We start from the raw sequence: 21,357 nt of genomic DNA, 5'->3' as shown, positions 1-21,357 counted from the left end.
GTCAGCAATTTGAGGTATCTTAAGAAGGGACTTGTTTGAGGATCAACTGCTGCCTTTACCGCCCTGAATTCAGGCCTTTAAAGATGTCAGGTCAATAGTTATGTTTGCCAGACATCCCACCAACACGTTCTGTTGCCCACCCTGTGAATGGTTGCCTCTTGGATGGATGCTTTCCTCAATGTTTTTAGAAAATTTGAAGACCTTCTAATGGCAGAAAATATGATGAAATTTTACTGTATTAAAGCACCATATAATTCATTCTGATATCAAGCAGAATACAAATAATATTTAGTAGCTTACATTTCTTCTGCGGAAACAAATGAAACAGAAAACCAACCTCATAAATAAACAGCATCTTCCGTTACACTTGAAACAAAGATATTAGAGAGAAGCACATGTCATTTGAGCTTAGAGATACAGGGCATGTTATTTCTTCTTTGAGTTATACAAAGTTAATTCCTTTTTTACCCCTATTTATTTTATTTTCCAAGATCGCTGACCTGATAAAAATCTAGAACCTCCTGACCACAGGGTTTAGAGCAACATTTTAGTCATCTGGGTTTGCTCCTTCCAACCTCAGCTAGTCTGTTGAATAGTAGTCAGAGCACAATGACTCGGCTTTTTGCTCGCTTTGATCCAATTATCCAGCACAAAGCTTCTGATGTCTATTGTTTGAGGTGATAGTTGCACTCTGCTGCCTAAGCATTAGAGCTTTTGGGGTCCATTAGGCTATGTCTAACTGTATTTCCTCTTCTTTTGACCATCAGATGCGGTAAATTACATTTACTCCCAGATCCCTGAACTCCCAACCCTCTTTTCAAGAAATACAGAGGAGCTGGCTCCTGAGAAGGACGGGACAAGCAGGGTAACTGGTAAGTCTCAACTGAGCATGGTTTATTCTTTCAACCAAGGCAGCTGACGTGGTCTTTTCGAAATATATTAGATTTTCTGGGACTAGTGCCCAGCTGTCTTTTATACAGGAGGAAACAGCTCATGACTTGGCTTTTTGCACGTAACCAGTGAGCCGGTTAAATGCTTCCCTGTGTTGTATCTCTTGAGACACAGAAATTCAAGTGACAATGGCTGAAAGTTGAACGAGCTGTCATGGCTTGATGATATTTCCCAGATGTAAACAAGCAGTCCAGAAGAAGACATAGACAGTTTTGTTGGCCAGGGTTTTTTTTTTAAATTGTGGCAAGGATAGGAGTGAGTCTGTGACTGAGATTATTGTGCAAAGTTTAACATTAACCTGATGCTGAAAGAAATCAGTAGGAATCTGCAAGTACGTTAACCAAACTTATGTCCCATTCAAATCAGTAGGGCTTGTGTGTGCACGCCAAATCCCATTTTTAATGGGGCTTTTATCCAAGGAAGTGTACAGAGCTCTGCAGCTAAAGATCCACTGAAGGACCTGAGCTTGCTTAAACCACTCTAAGCCAATTTGTTTCATTGCTGTCAATAATTTAATGTACCCCGATATAGTGTGGGATCCGGGCAATAATGGATAGAATCAGGAGGAACCTCTATGATCGTGTAAATGATCGCTGGAATTGCTAATGGGTGAATGAATAGTGTTCATGTGGGGGGAAGAATGAAATGTATGGACTAGAATCAGTTCACCAATTCCCCTCTTTCTTTAAGTTCATTCCAACGTTAAGATAGGCTGCAGAATTTGGCTGGGGACCTCTGACAGGACCAAACTGGTCTTTGTAGGAATTGATTATATCCTGCCATGATAAATAGTTGTATCAGTTCTACATAAACTCTTCTAGAGCAGGAAATCAGGGGGAAGCAGTAGACTGCTCTTGTCTTCCGTTTCACAGTATGATCTTAAGTTGTTTGGTACAAAAGGTGGACAATGTAAGCACATATCCATAATTGACAAGTACAATAAATATTCACGTGTACTTCTCCATCTGCAGTATGTTTATAAAATGCAAAATCAATGTCTTAAAACTTTTGTATAGGATCCCCAAATTATACATCCTGTCTCATTACAAATATCATAGTACAAATAGTAAGAATGAAAGCCAGTATCTTAAAAAAGGCAAAAGACTGTCTCGACTCATAGGGCAAATATGGGGAAATGAAATAATATTCATTTAAGAAGGAACACTAGCATTAAATAATGGCACATATGGCTGGGAGAGAAGTGTATGTTTTGGTATCCTGTATCAGTGAATTAAAGCTGTCGTTTTTACCATCCTTCATACATTGTCCCAAATACAGTTTGTCGGCTTGGTTGACATTTTTCTTTTCCTATCAGGATTCTACAGAATTGTAAAAAAAAAAAAAATCCTGACAAAAGTCACTGATTCAAAATATATCCATTTATACACAAGGGTTACATAAAAGCTTGTGGGTAGTCTTTGTGAGAAATTTGAGACATGCACATTTTTAAGTTATTTGCCAAGATGGAATCCAGGTAGGACCCAATTGTCACAAGGAGCCAAACTAAACATGTTGGTGGTTGTTGGGGGTTTTCCGGGCTGTATTGCCGTGGTCTTGGCATTGTAGTTCCTGACGTTTCGCCAGCAGCTGTGGCTGGCATCTTCAGAGGTGTAGCACCAAAAGACAGAGATCTCTCAGTGTCACTGAGAGATCTCTGTCTTTTGGTGCTACACCTCTGAAGATGCCAGCCACAGCTGCTGGCGAAACGTCAGGAACTACAATGCCAAGACCACGGCAATACAGCCCGGAAAACCCCCAACAACCATCGTTCTCCGGCCGTGAAAGCCTTCGACAATACATTAAACATGTTGGTTTTTGAAGAGCTGAGTCTAGGTTCCCTAGGGAGAGCCCCTTTGGGCGTAGAATGCTGCCACAGGGGAAGGAAGGGTGCCTGCCTCCCCTGCAACTGTTTTCCTGTGCCATAATGGCACTAGGTTGGGTTGTTTCTCTGTTTTGCTGCACTATATGCAGAGAATACTCTATGTGGAACCCAGACTCAACTCGTTAAAGACAGCATGTCTAGTTTGGCCTTAAGTAGTTGATGTTTTTGACATGTTATGACATAAGGTGCACGCACTCCCTCACTGTGAGGCAGATTTTTGCTCCAAAATGGTGCTTGCTGTGGCTTGGTAGCCTTTGGTAGCCTGTCCCTCGGTATAATTTAAAGTTCCTTACGTCCCACATTTGAACACATATATATTTATGGCTTATACCCCAGCCCAAATATTAGGTGGGGATGAAGCAAGAGCCCACATCTTCTTTAAATGAAATGGCACTTGAGGCTGAGTAAAGTTCAAAAGGAAACAGCAGGTTTATTATTAGGTTTATTATTAAACAGGCAGGGTTGGCAGGGAAAGAAAAGCTGAGGTCAGTTTTGATTGCAGAACAGAATACTTCACAGGCATTAGACACAATAATGTCTCAGTTTCAGTAGTCACAGATCTTAAAAAGTGAGAGGTTGGTAGTTTTAGACTTAACATTAACAAGGTTCCTTCATAGATTTCACTTTACAGCTTAGATGTTCAGACTTCAATACAGCACTCTTTTCCCTTTACACCAAACCCAGGATCCTCCTCAGAGGCAACCCCCCCTCCTTTTTAGACATTGGGTAGGAATTATTCGTCTCCAAAAAGAGATAACCCTGTTCACTTGGCTGAAGGGAAGTCTCCTCTCCCTTTCCACTTCCTCTTCCAACATCACTCCCTCAGTTCTATCTTTTCTGTGTAAATTAGCACTAGCTTTCACACTTAAGTACTTTAACTAAAAGTCTTCTTTAAACCTAAAGCTGTCCCAGTCGGGGCAAACTTTTCCTTTTTCCTCACACAGAGGTTTACTGTCAGACTCCAAACATCAACTCCGTCAACAATTCTGTCAGCACCAATAGTTACCTGTATCAATCACTGAAAGGGGGAGCAGCCTGTCAATAATTCTCCTTTCAGGCAGTTTTCTAACCTTTTACCTCCCACTCTCCAGGTGGTGCTGCATTTAGTAAACCTTTCATTTAAAAGCCCATTCCATCACACACATACAATGAAAATCTCATGGATTATTGCTACACCAGTGTGAATGATTTAATAATGCTGGAAGACTGTAATGTAAGACTGTGCCCAGGACAAAAACGTTTTAATGAAGTGGTATGGTGATCTTTGCATTAAGTTGTCCTTCTGACAATCATATTCATTATATGAGAGAGTTGGTATTATTCTAATTATATGACGGGCTCTGCTCCTAATTGGCATGAGCAGCAGAATTTAGCAAGTGGGTAGGTACTCTGTGTGCAAGCCTCTTTGGAGATTTCTTCTTCCCCAGTTACCAAAGGAAGGTTCAAGGCATCTAACCTTGTGTCGTGATGACAGTACACTGAGCATTTCCCTGTCCTTGCTAATGTCAGCTAATGACCTGGAGTGGCAGTGGGAAGACCCCAAGCATACTAATATGAGGACAACAGAGAAGCTGTGCTGCATGTTACACCAAGGAGAGACTGACACAGGGTTACGGTTTCCGACAGAAATCCTGCATTTCATATAGCTACTCATAGTGCCATCCCAAGTCTAGTTGGTCCTAGCTCAGGAGAGCCTGATCTTGTCAGATCACAGAAGCTAAGCAGGCTCAGTCATGGTTAGTAATTGGACAGGAGACCTCCAATGAACAGCAGGGTTGCAGAGGCAAGCAATGACAAATCTCTGTTAGTCTCTTGCCATGAAAACCCCCCAGGGGTCGCCATAAGTCAACTATGACTTGAGGGCAGGATTTCATTTTTTTTCAATCCAAGTTGACTTCAGTGGACTTGAAAGGATGTAACTTGGTCTAGGATGGAACAGTGTTCTATGTTGTGCTCACTTTTGGCCACTCTTCCATAAGCCCTTTGTAAGCCCCATGACTTTAGTAACTCTTGCTGCTTGATACTCATGTGGAATGTATTCTGCTAAAGGCAAAAAGAACAGGAGAAGAAAGCATAGCTAATGAGCTATCCTGAAAAGAGATGCGACGTTCCAAAACAGTCACTTCTGCATAGGGTTACTAGGACCCCTTACCTTACCGGCGGGATGAGGGGGACCTGGCACTTACCTCTTCAGCAGTCCCATGATGCTCCTCCACTTCCAGGAAGTGATGTCATCACACAGGTGCAGGGGTGCACAAGCGCTATGCAGCAGGCCAGTTTTGGCTTCAAACAGGTCAAAATGAGCTCATTGGGGGCCAAAATCGGCCTGCAGCAAAGCTCACAGGTGCTCATAGGGCAGCACAATGACATCACTCTCGGGAGTGATGTCATCGCACTGCCTCGGGAGCATGGCCAGAAGGCTTGTTCCTGCACCTTCCCCCTGACAGCCAGGTGAGTGGTGGAAGAGAGTGGAGGGTGAAAGTGGGGCATCCCCCACCCCCACCAAGGAAATGAGATCCCTACTTATTCATTTTGCTTTAGCAAGAACAAATTCCAGCAAGTTCTTTGAGCTATAAAGGCTGACAAACCCCCTCTTTATCTAGGACGGTTTTGCTTGGATTTGAGTGTAGTGCAGCTGGATATCTTGCAGAATTCAGATCCTAATTGCAGCTTCTTTCTGGCTAAAGGTATATAAAAGGAAGAAGAATCCCATCACATGACGTACCTCTGGACTATTTAGGCTTTAGTCGTACAAGGAAATAAGAGCTGTTGTAATTTTAATGATGAGTTGACTACTTTTAGTACCAGGGTGTATGTTGACCTATCTGGTGCAAGTTTAGATGCATGCTGTGGTTTTGTATTGACAGAATCAGCAGAGTGTAGCAGGAGTGTCCTGGGCCCCCAACCTGGATAAGTCAAAAGCAGACACTACTATGTGCCTTCCTCTTTCGGTGCTGGAGACAAAGAGCAGAAGATCACTGTCTTCATTGTTCCTTACTTGTTATTATTTATTTATTTATTAGATTAGATTTTTAGTCCACCCTCCCTGCCAGGCGGGCTCAGGGCGGAGTACATTTCAGTTTACATAAATACAGTTAAAAACAGATAAAACAGTATACAAAAAACATTAAAACAACTTTATACAATACAGCTTCTCTTCAGATGGTGATGATAAAATACTGCTTTTCAAGCCCTGGCTCAAATGTAGGGTGGAGGACAGATCTTTGGTGTGGCCAGTGAGGGCCCAACCTAGCCTCCACCGTATGCCTGGCAGAACATCTCTGTCTTACAGGCCCGGCAGAAAGATAATAAATCCTGCCGGGCCCTGGTTTCCTCAGACAGAGAGTTCCACCAGGTCGGTGCCAGGACCGAAAAGGCCCTGGCTCTGGTCGAGGCCAGGCGGGCCTCCCTTGAGCCAGGGACCACCAACAGTTGTTTATTTGTTGAACGAAGCATCCTCTGGTGGTACATATGGGGAGAGGCGGTCCTGCAGATATGCTGGGCCCAGTCCGCATAGGGCTTTATAGGTCAACACCAAAACCTTGAACCAGACCCAGTACTCAACTGGTAACCAGTGCAGCTGGCGTAGTATAGGTGTTATATGTTCCCTAATTGGGACCCTTGCGCAGCTGCATTTTGGACCAGCTGTAGCCTCCGGATCAGGCCCAGGGGAAGCCCTGCATAGAGCGAGTTGCAGTAATCTAATCTAGAGGTGACCGTTGCTTGGATCACTGCAGTTAAGTTATGGGTTGATAGGTAGGGGACAAGCTGCCAGGCCTGTCTTAGATAGAAAAATGAAGACCGGGCAACCGCTGCCAAGGAGCAACTGGCTGGCCACTGTTTGGAAGAGAGTAATGAATTCCATAGACATTCAATCTGAACCAGCAAGGCAGCTTGCGAATATATTTGCAGAGTACATGTACAAACTTTAGAATATGGGTGGGTGTTCTGGTGGTCCAAAGGATTGGTCTAATTCCTGAAACAGCTTTATGTGGCCTCTAGTGGCTATGCAATGGTGGAAAGTGCCATCAGGTTGAAGCCAACTTATGACAACCCAGTAATGTATTCAAGGCAAGAGACGAACAATGGTGATTTGCCATTACCTGCCTCTATGTAGTGTAGCAACCCTACATCTTCCATCCAAGTACTAGCCCATGCCAACCTTGCTTATCTTTTTGAGATCTGACAAGATCAGGCCAGCCTGGGCCATTCAAACTTTAATTCCAAAAATTTGTTCACAATTCCACTTGTATGGAAAAAATGAGTCTCTTTATATATGTTGTACATTGTCTTTCTATCTCATGCATCTTCTAGAAAGGCAAAGAGGGATTAACCTCCAAGAAGTTTTTTCAGGAGCCACATTGTTTCCTTAGCCCTGCAGTCAATGAATTCCTGCAGTCCAAGCACAAGTACTCTGTAACTGTAAAGTCCTTACCGCTACATGAAGCGATACCATCTTGATTATAGAACGGTATGGAGGCTTCTGTGACACCTTAGCAAAACAGAAGATGGCGATCCCTTCTTTCACACATGTAAGCACTGGTTGTGGGGGAGGATATTAGAGAAGCAAAATTTAAACAAAGCTGTGTAATGTACGTTCAGGATCCTTCCAAAAGTATGGTACAGTAAAAGTACATGTCATATTGCTGTTAGTTGTTGTAAATTTTCCAGGGTGTATGGCCATGGTCTTGACATTGTAGTTCCTGACGTTTTGCCAGCAGCTGTGACTGGCATCTTCAAAGGGGTATCACCGAAAGACAGAGATCTCTCAGTGTCAATGTGTGGAGAAGATGTTAGCAGGTAATTTATATTTACTCAGGAAGGTGGGTTTGGGCTGAGTCATCCTGTAAGTTTCCCAGGGTGTGGAATGCTAATGGGGGGAAGCTTCACTGTATCCTGAGGAGGTTCTTTTGCATATGGATTGGTGCTTGATATGCTAATATTATCTGCAGGGCTATTGTAAGGTGTAGCTTCCCTGTGCAATCTGACAAAGTAGTCAGATTGCAATCTGAAAAAGCACAACCTACAAACAGTATTCAGACCCACCAGAAAAATACAACAAATGCTACAATCAGCAAAAGACAGTAGAGACGCCCCTCACCTCTGCAGGAGTATACTGCATGCCCTGCAGCTGTGGACAAGTTTACATTGAGACCACAGAACATGAAAGACACTGCAGACTTGGCCAACCTGAAAAATCAGCAGTGGCTGAACATAGCCTAACTCAAACAGGGCACAGTATCTTATTCCAGGACACTAGAATACTGGACAACACATCCAACTACTTTGTCAGATTGCACAGGGAAGCCATCGAAATTCATAAGCATAAGCACAATTTCAACAGGAAAGAAGAGAGTTTAAGAATGAATAGGGCATGGTTTCCAGTGTTGAAAAACACCAGACTAACAAAATACTCTACATCTTACAATAGCCGTGCAGATAAGATTAGCATATCAACAACCAATCCATATGCAAAAGAACCTCCTCAGGATACAGTGAAGCTTCCCCCCATTAGCATTCCACACCCTGGGAAACTCTTACAGGATGACTCAGCCCAAACCCACCTTACTGAGTAGATATAAATTACCTGCTAACATCTTCTCCACACATTGACACTGAGAGATCTGTCTTTTGGTGCTACACTTCTGAAGATGCCAGTCACTGCTGCTGGCAAAACGTCAGGAACTACAATGCCAAGACCACGGCCATACAGCCCAGAAAATCTACAACTAACGTTCTCCAGCCATGAAAGCCTTCAACAATATATCACATTGCTTTGTTCATTTATTGTGGCTCAGTCCATTGGAATTCTCATGAAAGGACACAGTATATTCAAACACATTGTAAGCCCCAGAGTGGCCATCATGGTCCGTTTTCACACTGCTTACTGGCCACAGAACATCACGCCAAGCTCCTGGAACGACAGCATCTTGGAAGATGCTGTCATTCCAGGAGCTTGGTGTGATATTCTGTGGCCAGTGAGCAGTGTGAAAACGGCCATGGTTGCTTTGGGTTGCATAGTAAGAGAGAGAGCTGGTGGTCAGGTCTGAAAAGAGAAGTTTTCATTTTCATAGTGCAAATCCTTTATTTGATTGTCCCTTTCAGGACAGCCACTGGTCTTTCCCCAGCTGTGCCCAGGCTAGCATTGCAAATCAATCCTCTTTCAGATAAATGAACATAGCTATGTAGACTTTCTACATGATGATATCCGTTGTCTTAAATACTTTATTGTTCTTCGAACAATATTTAATCTGTTTTGGATGGAAGCAAAAGATTGATCGCAATTTGAAGAAAAGATGACCATGTGGACGTTAATCCAAGAGTGGAAGATCTTTGATGCGCAAGATCGTACATCATACTATACTTTGCTTAAAATAGTATTTGAAATTATGTGTAGTGTTCCTTTCTTTTACCTGCTCTACCTTGGAGCAGGCAAGAAATTAAATTTTAAAAGAAAAAATAGATAGCTCATTAGAAGTAGATCAGATGAGGGAAATGCACCAGCTTGGGATACATTACTAGCACTTTCAACTCTTTCCTCTGTGCGAGTTCTTTTGTCTTTATCAAGGTTCTTATGTTCTAATATCATACAAAGACTCTGCTTTAATGGTGGTGTTTCTTAAATGGGAAGCTGGGTTGAGAATGTCAGCTGATTGCAACAGGCTATGCTTGGATGGGTTACCAGTTGTCCTTTGAGGATCCAGGGCTGTAGAGAGAAAGTTGCAATGGGTTCTCATGACTGGCATAACCAACTCTAAGCAAGGGTAAATAGATGTTGAGGACATCTTCCCAGGTTCAGGGGAAGAAATCCCAGCTTTGCTTGAATGAATAATGGAAAATGCGTTGTTGAGTTTATAAATCCTTTTTAAAAAAATTAAAAAGTTGACAAGCACTGCATGTTAAAGATTATTTTAAAACACCAGCTCTATAGCCACACGTCTTAACCCAATAACAAGACCTCCCTTAGGATTCCTAAGCACCTTCTGGGAAATATACAAGCTTTCTCTGTTCCTTACAACCTAATGTATATGTGTGTCTTGAGGATATGCACATCCATCACTTGATGACAGCAGCATTAAATGTGACTTTGTGTACACAGACAGCCTATGTCAGAAAGAACTCTTACCATTTTGAATGCAATACTTTTCAGTGGTGTCTGTTCATATATTTACCTCCCACTCATCACACTTGCAATTATCTCATGTGCAGTTGTATGAGCCTGCATGTAATAATGTGATTTAGACCAACAGAGCAACGTGTACGCATGTGTGAACCAGACTGTGGTTGGATCTGGCAGACACATGGGCTGTGTATCTCTCTGGCTTGCAGTTGTTTCTGCTGATAACGTTGGAAACATTTGCATCTCCCTGCTATGCCTGATTTTTTTAAAAAAAATTCTCTTTGTCCCTCCCTTATGGACATTAAAGCATATTTCAGGATAGCATCAATCTGCTTCCTCCATTTCTTTTAATCTCTCCCTTTTCTCAGAGCACTGCAACTTAAGTGTCCTCTTGGTTTTAAGGAGGGGTGAAGGGAGAGTTTCTTCCCCTGAAGGTTCAGCAGGAAAAGTTTCTGCTTCCCTGGTCGGGGGAAGAAAATGTTTGCAAGAGGAGGCAGCAAAGCACATCTTTTATACCTCAGTAGACTAAGGCTGGGTTGTGCATATTCCACTAATAAAAAATCAAAATTCTGCACCACCAAAAGCTGGATTTTGCAGCATATATAAATTATACCATTCAAGTACATTTGTATAATTTTCTTTATTTTTCATAATTCTGCAATTTTAACTGTTTCACTTTTTTCTGTTTCTGTTAAGGGGGGGGACAAGAAACCAGTATAAGTCATTGCCTTGGCCAATGGATTACTTACAGAGTTGTGCCCTTCTAAGTCAATGGGCTTAGCAGGGTGTAATTCTGCTTAGAATGATGCTGTTACTGAACAATTCCTCTCACTTCTGAGAACTTGCCAGGCCGAAAATGGCGTTTTTTAGCAAAAGCTGAGGGTTTTTTTATCAGGAAGATGAATTCCATAACCTTTATGACATTCTGCAGCTGTCCATTAGCTGTTGGCTGTTCAACTGGAGAGCCAGTTTTGTGTAGTGGTTAAGAGCAGCAGGATTTTCATCTGGAGAACCAGGGCTGAATCCACATGTACCAGCATAGCGCTAAATTGTTGGAATGCCAGCATCTTCCTGGCACGATCTCTGACGTCATCACACCACAAGAGCAGCATCGTGGCATGATGATGTCAGAAATTACACTAGGAAGACAGTTTAGCGCTATGCCAGTACGCGTGGATTCAGCCAAGGTTTGATTCCCCACTCCTCCACTTGAAGCCAGCTGAGTGACCTCTCAGAGCTCTCTCAGCCCCACCCACCCCTCTCACAGGGTGATTGTCGTGAGGATAATAATAACATACTTTGTAAACTGCTCTGAGTGGGCATTAAGTAGTCATGAAGGGCAATATATAATTACTCTTGCAGAATTACAGCATAAACTCAGCCCTATTCAAAATCACCAAATGGCAGTGCACGCTATGGATGTACCCTCTAAGACGATCAGGTCATGCAAATAGTCCTGAAGAAATGGAGTTTCCATTACAATGGAAATGCTTTCAGGAACATTTGACACTGGCAAAGAAAGCAGGGGTCATATTGTAGAAAAAGAGTTGGAGGAACTCATTAGCATAACTCATTAGCATAACTCATTAGCATGTGCCATGCCTCTTGCCATCACTGGAAGTGTGTCATTAGTATAACTGATTTACATATGCCACACCCCCTGACATCACCTATTCTGGCTGTTTTGGACCCAATCCTGGCCATTCAGGGCTGAAATAGGGTCCAAAATGGCAAAAAGGGGCTGAAAATAGCTGAAAAGGGGCCCAAAATGGACAGGACTGGGCCGCTGATGAGTGGGAGAGTGATCCCCCACCTGTAAGAGGCCCAATCTGGGCTGTTTTGGGCCCAATCCAGGCCAAAACAGGCCCAAAATAGCTGAGAGCGGGGGGGGGGCACCTGACATGTGACCTCTTTGGGGAACTGCCAGAACTGGATTCCTGTGTGTTCCTCCTCGAAATGAGCCCTGAACGAAAGTATGCCTCTGGAAGCACCCATGTACACTTGGTCTTATATTCCCAGTGACTTGAGCAGGTGGATGTGGAAAATGTGTGCATTGACCCTCAGACTTTGAAAGATTTGGCCTTGAAGCAACTGTAGAAATACAGGGGTAGACCTGCTGTCGTTTCTGAAATTTAACAGACTGTCTTGAACAAGTGTTCAATAATAAGGGAAACAATCCATTCTAGTTCATGGAAGGAATGGTTAGCGCTGGGTGCATCAGCTGCTGCAGGATAACAACTGCTTCTTTTTCACAGTATGGCTCACACTGCTAACATAAAATGCTTGCCACTTTAGGAAGAGCTGCGTTGGGGGCAGGACACAGTTGTCTACTTGTCTGTGTGGCTATTAACCATTCACATGCTTTTTGTTGTAACATGCACTTCCTCTCTTGTTTCCATTCAAGCATTGTACAGCATGGAAATTAATGTGGAGAAAGACAAACAGACAGGGGAGACCAAGGTTCTCTCCACATCCCCCATTGGCCCAGAGGGAGCCCATCAAAGAGGAATCAAAGTCTACGACGATGGTACCAAAGTAGTCTATGAGATGCACCCTGGAGGTGCGGTGATAGAAAACGGAGTGCATAAGTTGAGCTCAAAGGATGTAGAAGAACTTATTCAGAAAGCTGGACAATCAAGCCTAAGAGGAGGGACTGTATTAGAAAGGAACACGATAGTCGATGGAAACATCAGTCACGTGAAGGAACAGATGCTGTTCAAGGAGGCGAAACTAGAGATGGTGCACAAACCAAGCAAAAGGCATTCCGGGAACCCTCGACACCAGGCGAAGCTCTCTGGGGATGAAGTCCCTGAAGCCAGTACAGATCACCCTGTCACCATGATATTTATGGGTTACCAAAACATTGACGATGAAGAGGAGACCAAAAAGGTGTTGGGCTACGATGAGACAATCAAGGCCGAACTGGTCCTCATTGACGAAGATGATGAGAAGTCCTTACGTGAGAAGACTGTGACGGATGTGTCAACCATGGATGGAAACGCCGCTGAGTTGGTTTCTGGGAGGCCCACATCAGACACGACAGAACCCTCCTCTCCAGAGGGGAAAGAAGAGAGTCTACCAATGGAAAAAGTCCCAGGTACAGAAAAGAAAAAGCGCTGTCAATGCTGTATTGTCATGTGACCACTCCTTCCTTTCTTCCTCTTCTTCCGAGCAGCACGTGCTCCATCACTCCCTTAGACCTCACTGTATTTTTCTAACTGCGGTACTGTCCACTGGAAGGAACTGCCTCCATTGCCTTGCAGTTGGGTTTCTCTGGTTTGTTTTCTAACTCGTCAAGGGAGATTGAGTTGTGAAAATAATGACTTCTCACCAAATGCACTGTTTTAGAATTATTTTTAGAAGGTGAGATATAAGTGGAAAGTGAATAAAGACACTTTCATATTTGAAACAGATCAATCTATATCTATATATATCTCTATAAATATATAATATATGAATATGCATAGGCGGCTGTGTGTAAATGTGCATATTTATGTATTGCATATATTTATAAAACATATAAATGTATATGAAGAATTTTACTTTATATATCTAGCAGATATGATCAGCCTCCCGGGAGTTTGCAGGACTCTATTGTGAGCCTTAAACTGCATTTTAATGTATTTTTAAATAGGTTCTTTCTTTCTTTTTTTACTGGAGCAAGGGGAGCGGGCCTTTGGTCATGCTGTTGTTTTGATATCAAAAAATTCAGGCCCTTCTTTTCCAAAATGACTTCAGAACTTGGAAGTCTGGAAGCTGTTCAACAAGACTTGCTCACACGTAGGCTCCAATAAAATGGATAGTGCTGGACAGATTATGTACAATGGGTTCAATCCCCCAAGCACTGCTGCTATGCAAACGCCAGTCAGTCCACCCAGCTCCATTGAGTCGAATAACCTTTTCACAGCACCAGTGCTTGGCTTACTGATCCATTCGGAATAGAATCCCATGTGGTAACTCTGGTGACTTCAGTGGGACTTATGCCTGCAACTGTGTGCTGGATTACAGCTTTGGCGTTGAAGTTGTCACGTCAAAAACTCAGTTGGTCATAACCACTGATCAATGTGTAATCCAAGTTGAATTCTTTTTTCTGTCTAGCAGACTGAGAGTGAAAAATGTTTGGCCTTTTCTAAACCTTCCCGCTTACAGTATTATGAATGGGCTGCTTCTTCTTACATTGAAACTTAACTAAGCGTGCGGAGAAAAGGGTCCAGCGGTACGCCACAACTAAAATATAGATACTGATTTTCACTTCCTTGCCTTGACAGTAACAGTACCTACGTTGGTTTGTGGCCTGGCTGCTGTACCCTGATATAGGAGAGATTTGTGGTTTACTTAAATGTACCATAATCTATTTTGAGTAGTTCCTATGAAAAGAACAGAAAATCCTGTGGTTTTTCCAATGTGGAAAGGACCCTTTTCTCAATACGTACAAGCTTGGCCTATATTATAGAGTGTTGTTTTCACCTTTAACCTGGAGAGTGGGAGGAGAAAAACAGACGTGTCTTTAACTGGAGCAAGCTCTGTTAGTGTGAGGGCCCAAGCTTTCGAGGTTCAGAGAGCTCTTCAGATAGAAATAAGAAAGCTGCTTACCCTATTGAGACTCTACACCCTTGGAACAGCTTGCAAGGTCCTGCTGGTTTAATTATTGGTAATCAAGCAATTCAAGATCAGTCTAACTTAATGGACCCACATTCCTTCTGAATGGGTCTTCCTTGTTTTCCTAAAAGCTCAGCCCTTAGCTTTTTCATTTCAGTATGAAAACAAAACGTTCTGTGAAACGTCGAAAAGTTTCACAGTGAAAGAAAAGTCTGCCTCCTTTGTTTATCTTGTTGGACACATTCAGAGGCTGTTTCCCTCCCCAGAATTGTTCCTGGAATGATAATGAAAATGGGCCTCAGGAACAAGTGAAGTCCATCCCTTGCTGCTTTCACTGCAGAGAACTAAAGAACAAATGGAACATCCCGTGATTATTTGACCATGGGATCTCTCCTGATCCTGTGAGATCAAGATGCTTTGACCTTAAAGAGGGGCCGTTTCCACACTACTCACCTTCATCCGGAACGCTGCGGAACATTGCAAAAAAAATGCGGACGATAGCGTCTTCTTGCGTGAGTTTTGCGTGACATCATGCAAAACTTGCACGAGAAGACGCTATCTTCTGCGGTTTTCTCGTGATGTTTCTCAGCGTTCCGGATGAAGGTGAGTAGTGTGGAAACGGCCAGGGTTTCATCTCCGAGTCAGGGGATTTCCCATAGGCCATTTCCACACACATGCGTAACCCTCCGGAAAATGGTGCAAAACTTACAGCATGAAGCGTCTGCCTAGTGTGAATTCCTGGCACGATCCCCTTTAATGGCGTAATGACGTCAGAAAACGTGCCATTAAACGGGATCGTGCCAGGAAATCACACTAGGCAGACGCTTCATGCCGTGAGTTTTGCGTGATTTTCCTGCGGGTTAGGGCGTGTGAAAATGGCCATATTCTGATAACAGGAGGATCACATTTAATTCTCCCATGGTGAGATGAGCAGAAGAGCAGTGAGGAATGTTGTGTACGTGGGCCATGTGTGCACGCACGTGAGCCTGAGGCCCTCTCCCAGTCTCTCCCCAGGGACAATTAACATCTGAACTATTTCAAAGAAGCATGTACCAATGGCAGACTTACACATAAACAAATGTAGCTTTTTCGATCTGTAATCTTGCAGTACTCCCACTTGAAGTCCACTGGGGTTAATCTTTTGGAAGAATTTCAACAGAAAACCTTTGCTCATTTTTAAGGCCATGATTCACATGGCAGTTTCGGATTGATGCAATGCAAACGCATCTTCCTCAGCCTTCTGTTGAAATCTCAAGTGGAAGGAAGGATGGGTGGATCTCCTGTTATTTGAGGCTGTTGGAAAATCATAGATCCTTATCATGATTACAGTGAGCCTGTTTAGAAATTGTATTCCACTGGTCTTTTGTCCCTTTATCCAGTGGAGATATTCCCAATACTAATGTATGTGATATTTCAATTAGAAACTGTACTTTCTGATGACTTTATAATAACTTCAACCAAGAAGGAAGTTCATAGCTTGGAATACGTCTAAGAAAAGACCATAAACTCAACACCAATCTCTTCAGAGGTTGAAGTTGTTTTTCACAATGTACCTGTTCTCTCTTGAATGGTGCTTTTACTGTATTAACTGTTAGCTTTAAACTTCGTGTGGAACAACATTTTTGCTCTGAACTCTTTTCTTTCTGTGCCATTAAGAACGAGGCCTGGGCATGGTGGCTTTCATGTAAGGGATGTGAGGTTTAAAAGACATTTTGGTCTTTGAACACTTTTTCCTGGCAGTATGTTGCACCTGGTTTCAGTTTGAACTTATTTTCACATAAGCACACATAGGATCATAGCCTTCAAAAGGTAGAGTGGATCATCACAGGAGAGATTCTCTCTGCCAACAAAATCAATATTCCATATCCGAACGATAAACGCAGCATTATCGTAGAGGAATCAGCTAAATCAATCACAGAGAACATATAGCGACACAAATAGACTGAATGAGATTTCTTGTCATTTGTTCCATAAATGGATAAATGGCTCCCATTTCCTTTCAAATATACTTAATTCTCCTTCCATTTCAAATTCAAATCAAGTTTTTTAAGCTGTAGTGCATCACCGTGCATGTGTGTAACACGCCGTCAAGTCACAGCTGATTTATTCACTTGCCGTAGGATTTTCAAGGCAAGAGACAAAAGAGGTGGTTTGCCATTGCCTGCCTCTGGTCTCCCATCCAAGTACTAACCAAGGCCAACCCTTCTGAGATCTCATGAGATTGGGCTACAGTAGGCCATCCAGGTCAGGGCAACGCCATACATGGTTTCCATAAAATGGGCAAATCTACCTTTGTGCAATCTTATTTTTGCTATTATTAATACATGCATAACCTGGTGGTGGTAGAGAGTGCCCTCAAGTCAGAGTTGACTTATGGCAACCCCGGGTGGGGTTTTCATGGGAAGAGACCAACAGAGGTGGTTTGCCATTGTCTACCTCTGCAACTCTGGTCTTCATTGGAGGTCTTCCATCCAATCACTAACTAAAGCCGGCCCTGCTTAGCTTCGGAGATCTGATGAGATCAGTTTCACCTGGGCTATCCTGGTCAGGGCATATGCATAACCTACTCATAATCTAATCAGTGATAAGATCCTTCACATAGCTCAATAAGGGAACCAAAAGAGCCAGTGGTACATTATAACCCAAGTAGCTTTGCAAATGATCCTGTTAACATTCAGTGAACGCTCTAGCCTGGGGTCATTTCGTGGAAAAAGAGCTGGAGGAACTCATTAGCATAGCTCATTAGCATGCCTCATTAGCATATGCCACACCCTTTGCCATCACTGGAAATGTGTCATTAGCACAACTGATTTGCATATGCCACACCTCCTGACATCACCTATCCTGGCTGTTTTGGACTCAATCCTGGCCATTCAGGGCCGAAATTGGGCCCAAAATGGCAAATAGGGGCTGAAAATGGCCGAAAAGGGGCCAAAAATGGTCAGGATCAAGCTGCTACTGAGTGGGAGAGTGATCCACCACCCGTCAGAGGCCCGATCCAGGCTGTTTCAGCCCCAATCCAGGCTGAAATGGACCCAAAATGGCCAGGAGGTGGGTGGGGCCAACTGACATGTGACCTCTTTGGGGAACTGCCGGAACTGCCTTCCTGCATGTCCCCCCTTGAAATGAGCCCTGGCTCTAGCTAACATCAAACCTGCCTAGGTAACGTTACGTAACACTGGCACTGACAGAGCACTTTCCTCCATTTTAACCCATATCTGTCCCAGTTGTCTATTGAAACAGGCCAAGTGGTGGGAGGACCACACCCAAACAATGAAAAGACAAAGATGCCAAGAACCACCTAATACAAAAATGATTTATTGCCAATCCAGTGCATTTTTTACACCACACTCTTCATTAGAGGAACCTCTGCTGAAGAAGCCATTATTTTAAAAATAAATGAGAAATCTAAACAGAAAGCTATTATCTAGCTACCAATTTTTATCCCTGACTTTCTCCAGAGCGTGTCAGAAGAGGTTTTCTCCTTTTTCGTTAAGTCCCTGTATCAGTTGTATGATGGAAATAAGTTAGGTTCACATCTGTACTTTGTTGTATATTGTGGTGTTTGTTGCACTATAGCAATTAGTCACAACTGGATTTTTCTGTGTGGATGTAGCCTAGCTAGGGTTGCCAGCCTCCAGGTGGTGGCTGGAAATCTCCTGGAATTACAACTGATCTCCAGGTGACAGAGATCAGTTCCCCTGGAGAAAATGGCTGTCTTGGAAGGTGGACTCTGTTGCATTATATCTGGCTGAAGTCCCTCCCCTTCCCAAACCACGCCCTCTCCAGGCTCCACCCCCCCAATCTCCAGGAATTTCCCAACCGGAAGCTGGCAACCCTAAGATCATCCACAGTGCAATCCTTCTGAGCCCATTGAGCTCAGTAGATTTAGGAAGGTGTGCCCCTTGCTTGGGCCTGCCCTGCTAGTGAGCTTTATGATAGAGTAAGGATGTGGACAGATGCCAATTTACCCACTGGACAATTTCCCCACAGCTGTTCTTCCTAAAACCTTAGGTAACTTTTGCATCCTCTGGTTCTTGCTTTGCACACCTTTTCAGTGGAAATTACCATTCACCATTCTTAGCCTACAGCTGGTGACATCGAATAGGGTGTGTGCCCAATTGTGCAATTCTTTGAGATTTTTGTTTTAAATGGGAACAGGTTGCATTTAATCCATTTATGCTCAGAAGTCATGGCCAGGAGGGTAAGTTTGCTCTTCTACCTGGTCCAGACCTGGATCAAGGACTTTTTGGGCACGCTAGGCAAACTATGACGTTGGCGACATCCCCCCCCCCCTTTAATATATTTACACAAACATAATGAAACAATAACCAGCTCATTCAAGGACAGCAATCCTAAACATGCTTACCTAAAAGTAAATCCCAGTGAACATGGTGGGACTTACATCTGAGTAGGCATGGTAGACATGCACGGAAGGAATGCTGGTTTGCCCCCCCCCTCTGCCCTGCTCCTTGGATCTCCACGGCTGCCTTTGACCCTCTAACTCTTTTGGTGCCGCCCCAGATCTGGCACCCTATGTGATTGTCTAGGTTTATATAGTAGAGGGGCTGGCCCCAACATAACTCCCCCAATGTATGTTTTTTCTTCTGTAATGCTTTAAAGTATTGCAACCAAATAAGAAACATACAATTGTAGAAAAAGAACATTCTACAACAATTAGAATGATCGGGGCTTTTTTTCTGGGAAAAGAGGTGGTGGAACTCAGTGGGTTGCCCTTGACGAAAATGGTCACATGGCTGGTGGCCCCACCCCCTGATCTCCAGACAGAGGGGAGTTGAGATTGCCTTCAGCGCCGCTGAGTGGCGCAGAGGGCAATCTCAACTCCCCTCTGTCTGGAGATCAGGGGGCGGGGCCACCAGCCATGTGACCATTTTGAAGAGGTTCCGGAACTCCGTTCTACCACATTCCTGCTGAAAAAAAGCCCTGAGAATGATGTGCATATTTTTATTAAACTGTGAGCAGTGCAACTTTAGAATTAGAGCCAGATAACCCAGTGAGGACTTGTGCATGCTCCGTGGTCATTTGTACCACAGACTGTTTTCAAAACTGCTACAAGTCATTGACCCTCCAGGGCTACCGATTATAAAACAGGATGTGTAAAATAGGATGCCGGACTAAATGGACTGCTGGTCTGATCCAGCATAGCTCTTCTTATGTTGCCATGAAAACTGGAGATCGAAATCCAAAAATCAGAGAAATATAAATCCAAAAGCTTCATCGGCCATGTGGAATTATTTGCAAACTTAGACCCTGGCTTTAGAATTCAAAACGGGAGGATGATTCTGAAATTTTGACGTATTACTATTTTGCCCAGTCCTCTTAAAAAATGGGTAGCATTATTTCTGCATCTCTAACAACTTCACAACCACTCTGTGATTCTGATATCAGGTTAGGTAGCCATGTCGGTTTGTAGTAGTAGGGAAAAAATTGAGTCCACTAGCACCTTCGTGAGTGACCAACAAAAAGTAGCAGGGTATGAGGTTTTGGAAAAAGTCTCTGCATCAGATATGAAGCTGTGAAACTGTAGACAGTTATGCCCAAGACACCAAATAGCATGTCAGTGGACATGCTGTGACCTTGTGGATGAGCTGCTCTTGAACACAGATCTCCTAGGCTAAGGAAATATCGAATCATTAATGAGAATTTCTATTGTGGCTTCATAGCCCTTTGCAATTTAGTAAAATTACAGAGCTGATAATTTTTCATTTGTTCAGCATCCAAATATGCTTCAAAACTATTGGAAGCATTAGGGGTAGAGCTGCCAATCTCCAAACAGAGTCTGGAAATCTCCCAGAATTACAATTGATCTCCAGACGAAAGTGATCAGTTCCCATCGAGAAAATGGCTCCTTTGGAGAATGAACGCTATGGCATTATACCCTGCTGAGGTCCCTCCCCTCCCCAAATCCTGCCCTTCTCAAGCTCTACTCCAATATCTTCAAGAATTTCCTAACCCAAAGTTGACAGTCCTAGTTGAGGGCATACAGCAAAGTTTAATGCTTGAAGGCAGAGCACAAACAGAGACCACTGTATGATGCAAGAGAGACCTGAGGTTTCCATTATTGACATTTATATTTTAATAATGCCTCAAATAAGCTGCATCTTGGAGGTATCCATGCACTCCAGCCAATTTTAAATCAGATAAACTCCAGTTTTAGCAGGTGATCTCAAATGGAATTTTCACTAATTTTCCAAAGACTATTATCAAGCAAAACAAAAAACCAAAAATAGTAGTAATGATCTATCCAACATTAAGCACATTTACAGTGCTATCTGGGAGTAAGCTCCATTGAGTAAACTTAAGTGGGATTCTGAACAGACCTCCTTTGGATAGCACAACCTATTGAAATCAACCAGTCCAGGAGGGCCCTAGAGTGTGTTGATTTTACTCCAGCTGGCCCTGATTTCTTCAGAATATCACCTTGATGATTTTTTCTAAAATGTTCAATTAAATCTGCATTCTAAAATATTAAAAAACTGCCCCAGAACTCTGATAGACACATGGTCCAGATGGGTATTTAATTCCCCAATACAAACATGAACAGAACATCTCACATATGAACCAGGGGAGCTGATTCGAGAATATATATTTTGTCATTGCTGTATTTCGGGCTAATTTGGTTTCTTCCCCTACTGTGCCTCACCTCTGTAAACAGAATATTGATGGAGAGTATATTTACAACAGGAAGGAACAAGTCAAGTCAGTCAAAAATCAATGAGACGTCACGCCAGTTTCACACCAGTTAATCACATCTACCTTACACACCAAAATCAGTTTTAGATCA

The 21,357-nt window shown here is 43.1% G+C and overlaps 1 protein-coding gene across 1 annotated transcript in view; it reads left to right on the top strand.

Annotated features, from left to right (window-relative positions):
* The window catches only part of LOC129334357 (paralemmin-2-like), a 154,515-nt gene extending 141,421 nt beyond the window's left edge, over positions 1–13,094 (top strand). The window contains exons 6-7 of the mRNA XM_054986424.1: positions 768–872; positions 12,358–13,094. Coding sequence (XP_054842399.1) covers positions 768–872; positions 12,358–13,094 — 842 coding nt within the window. The remainder of the gene's footprint in view (positions 1–767; positions 873–12,357) is intronic.
* The last annotated feature ends 8,263 nt before the right edge of the window (positions 13,095–21,357 follow it).

The sequence above is a fragment of the Eublepharis macularius genome, chromosome 8 (genome assembly GCF_028583425.1).
Source record: "Eublepharis macularius isolate TG4126 chromosome 8, MPM_Emac_v1.0, whole genome shotgun sequence".
Taxonomy (NCBI): Eukaryota; Metazoa; Chordata; class Lepidosauria; order Squamata; family Eublepharidae; genus Eublepharis; species Eublepharis macularius.
The sequence above is the reverse complement of the archived record's forward strand: the minus strand, read 5'-3'. Positions and strand labels throughout refer to the sequence as shown.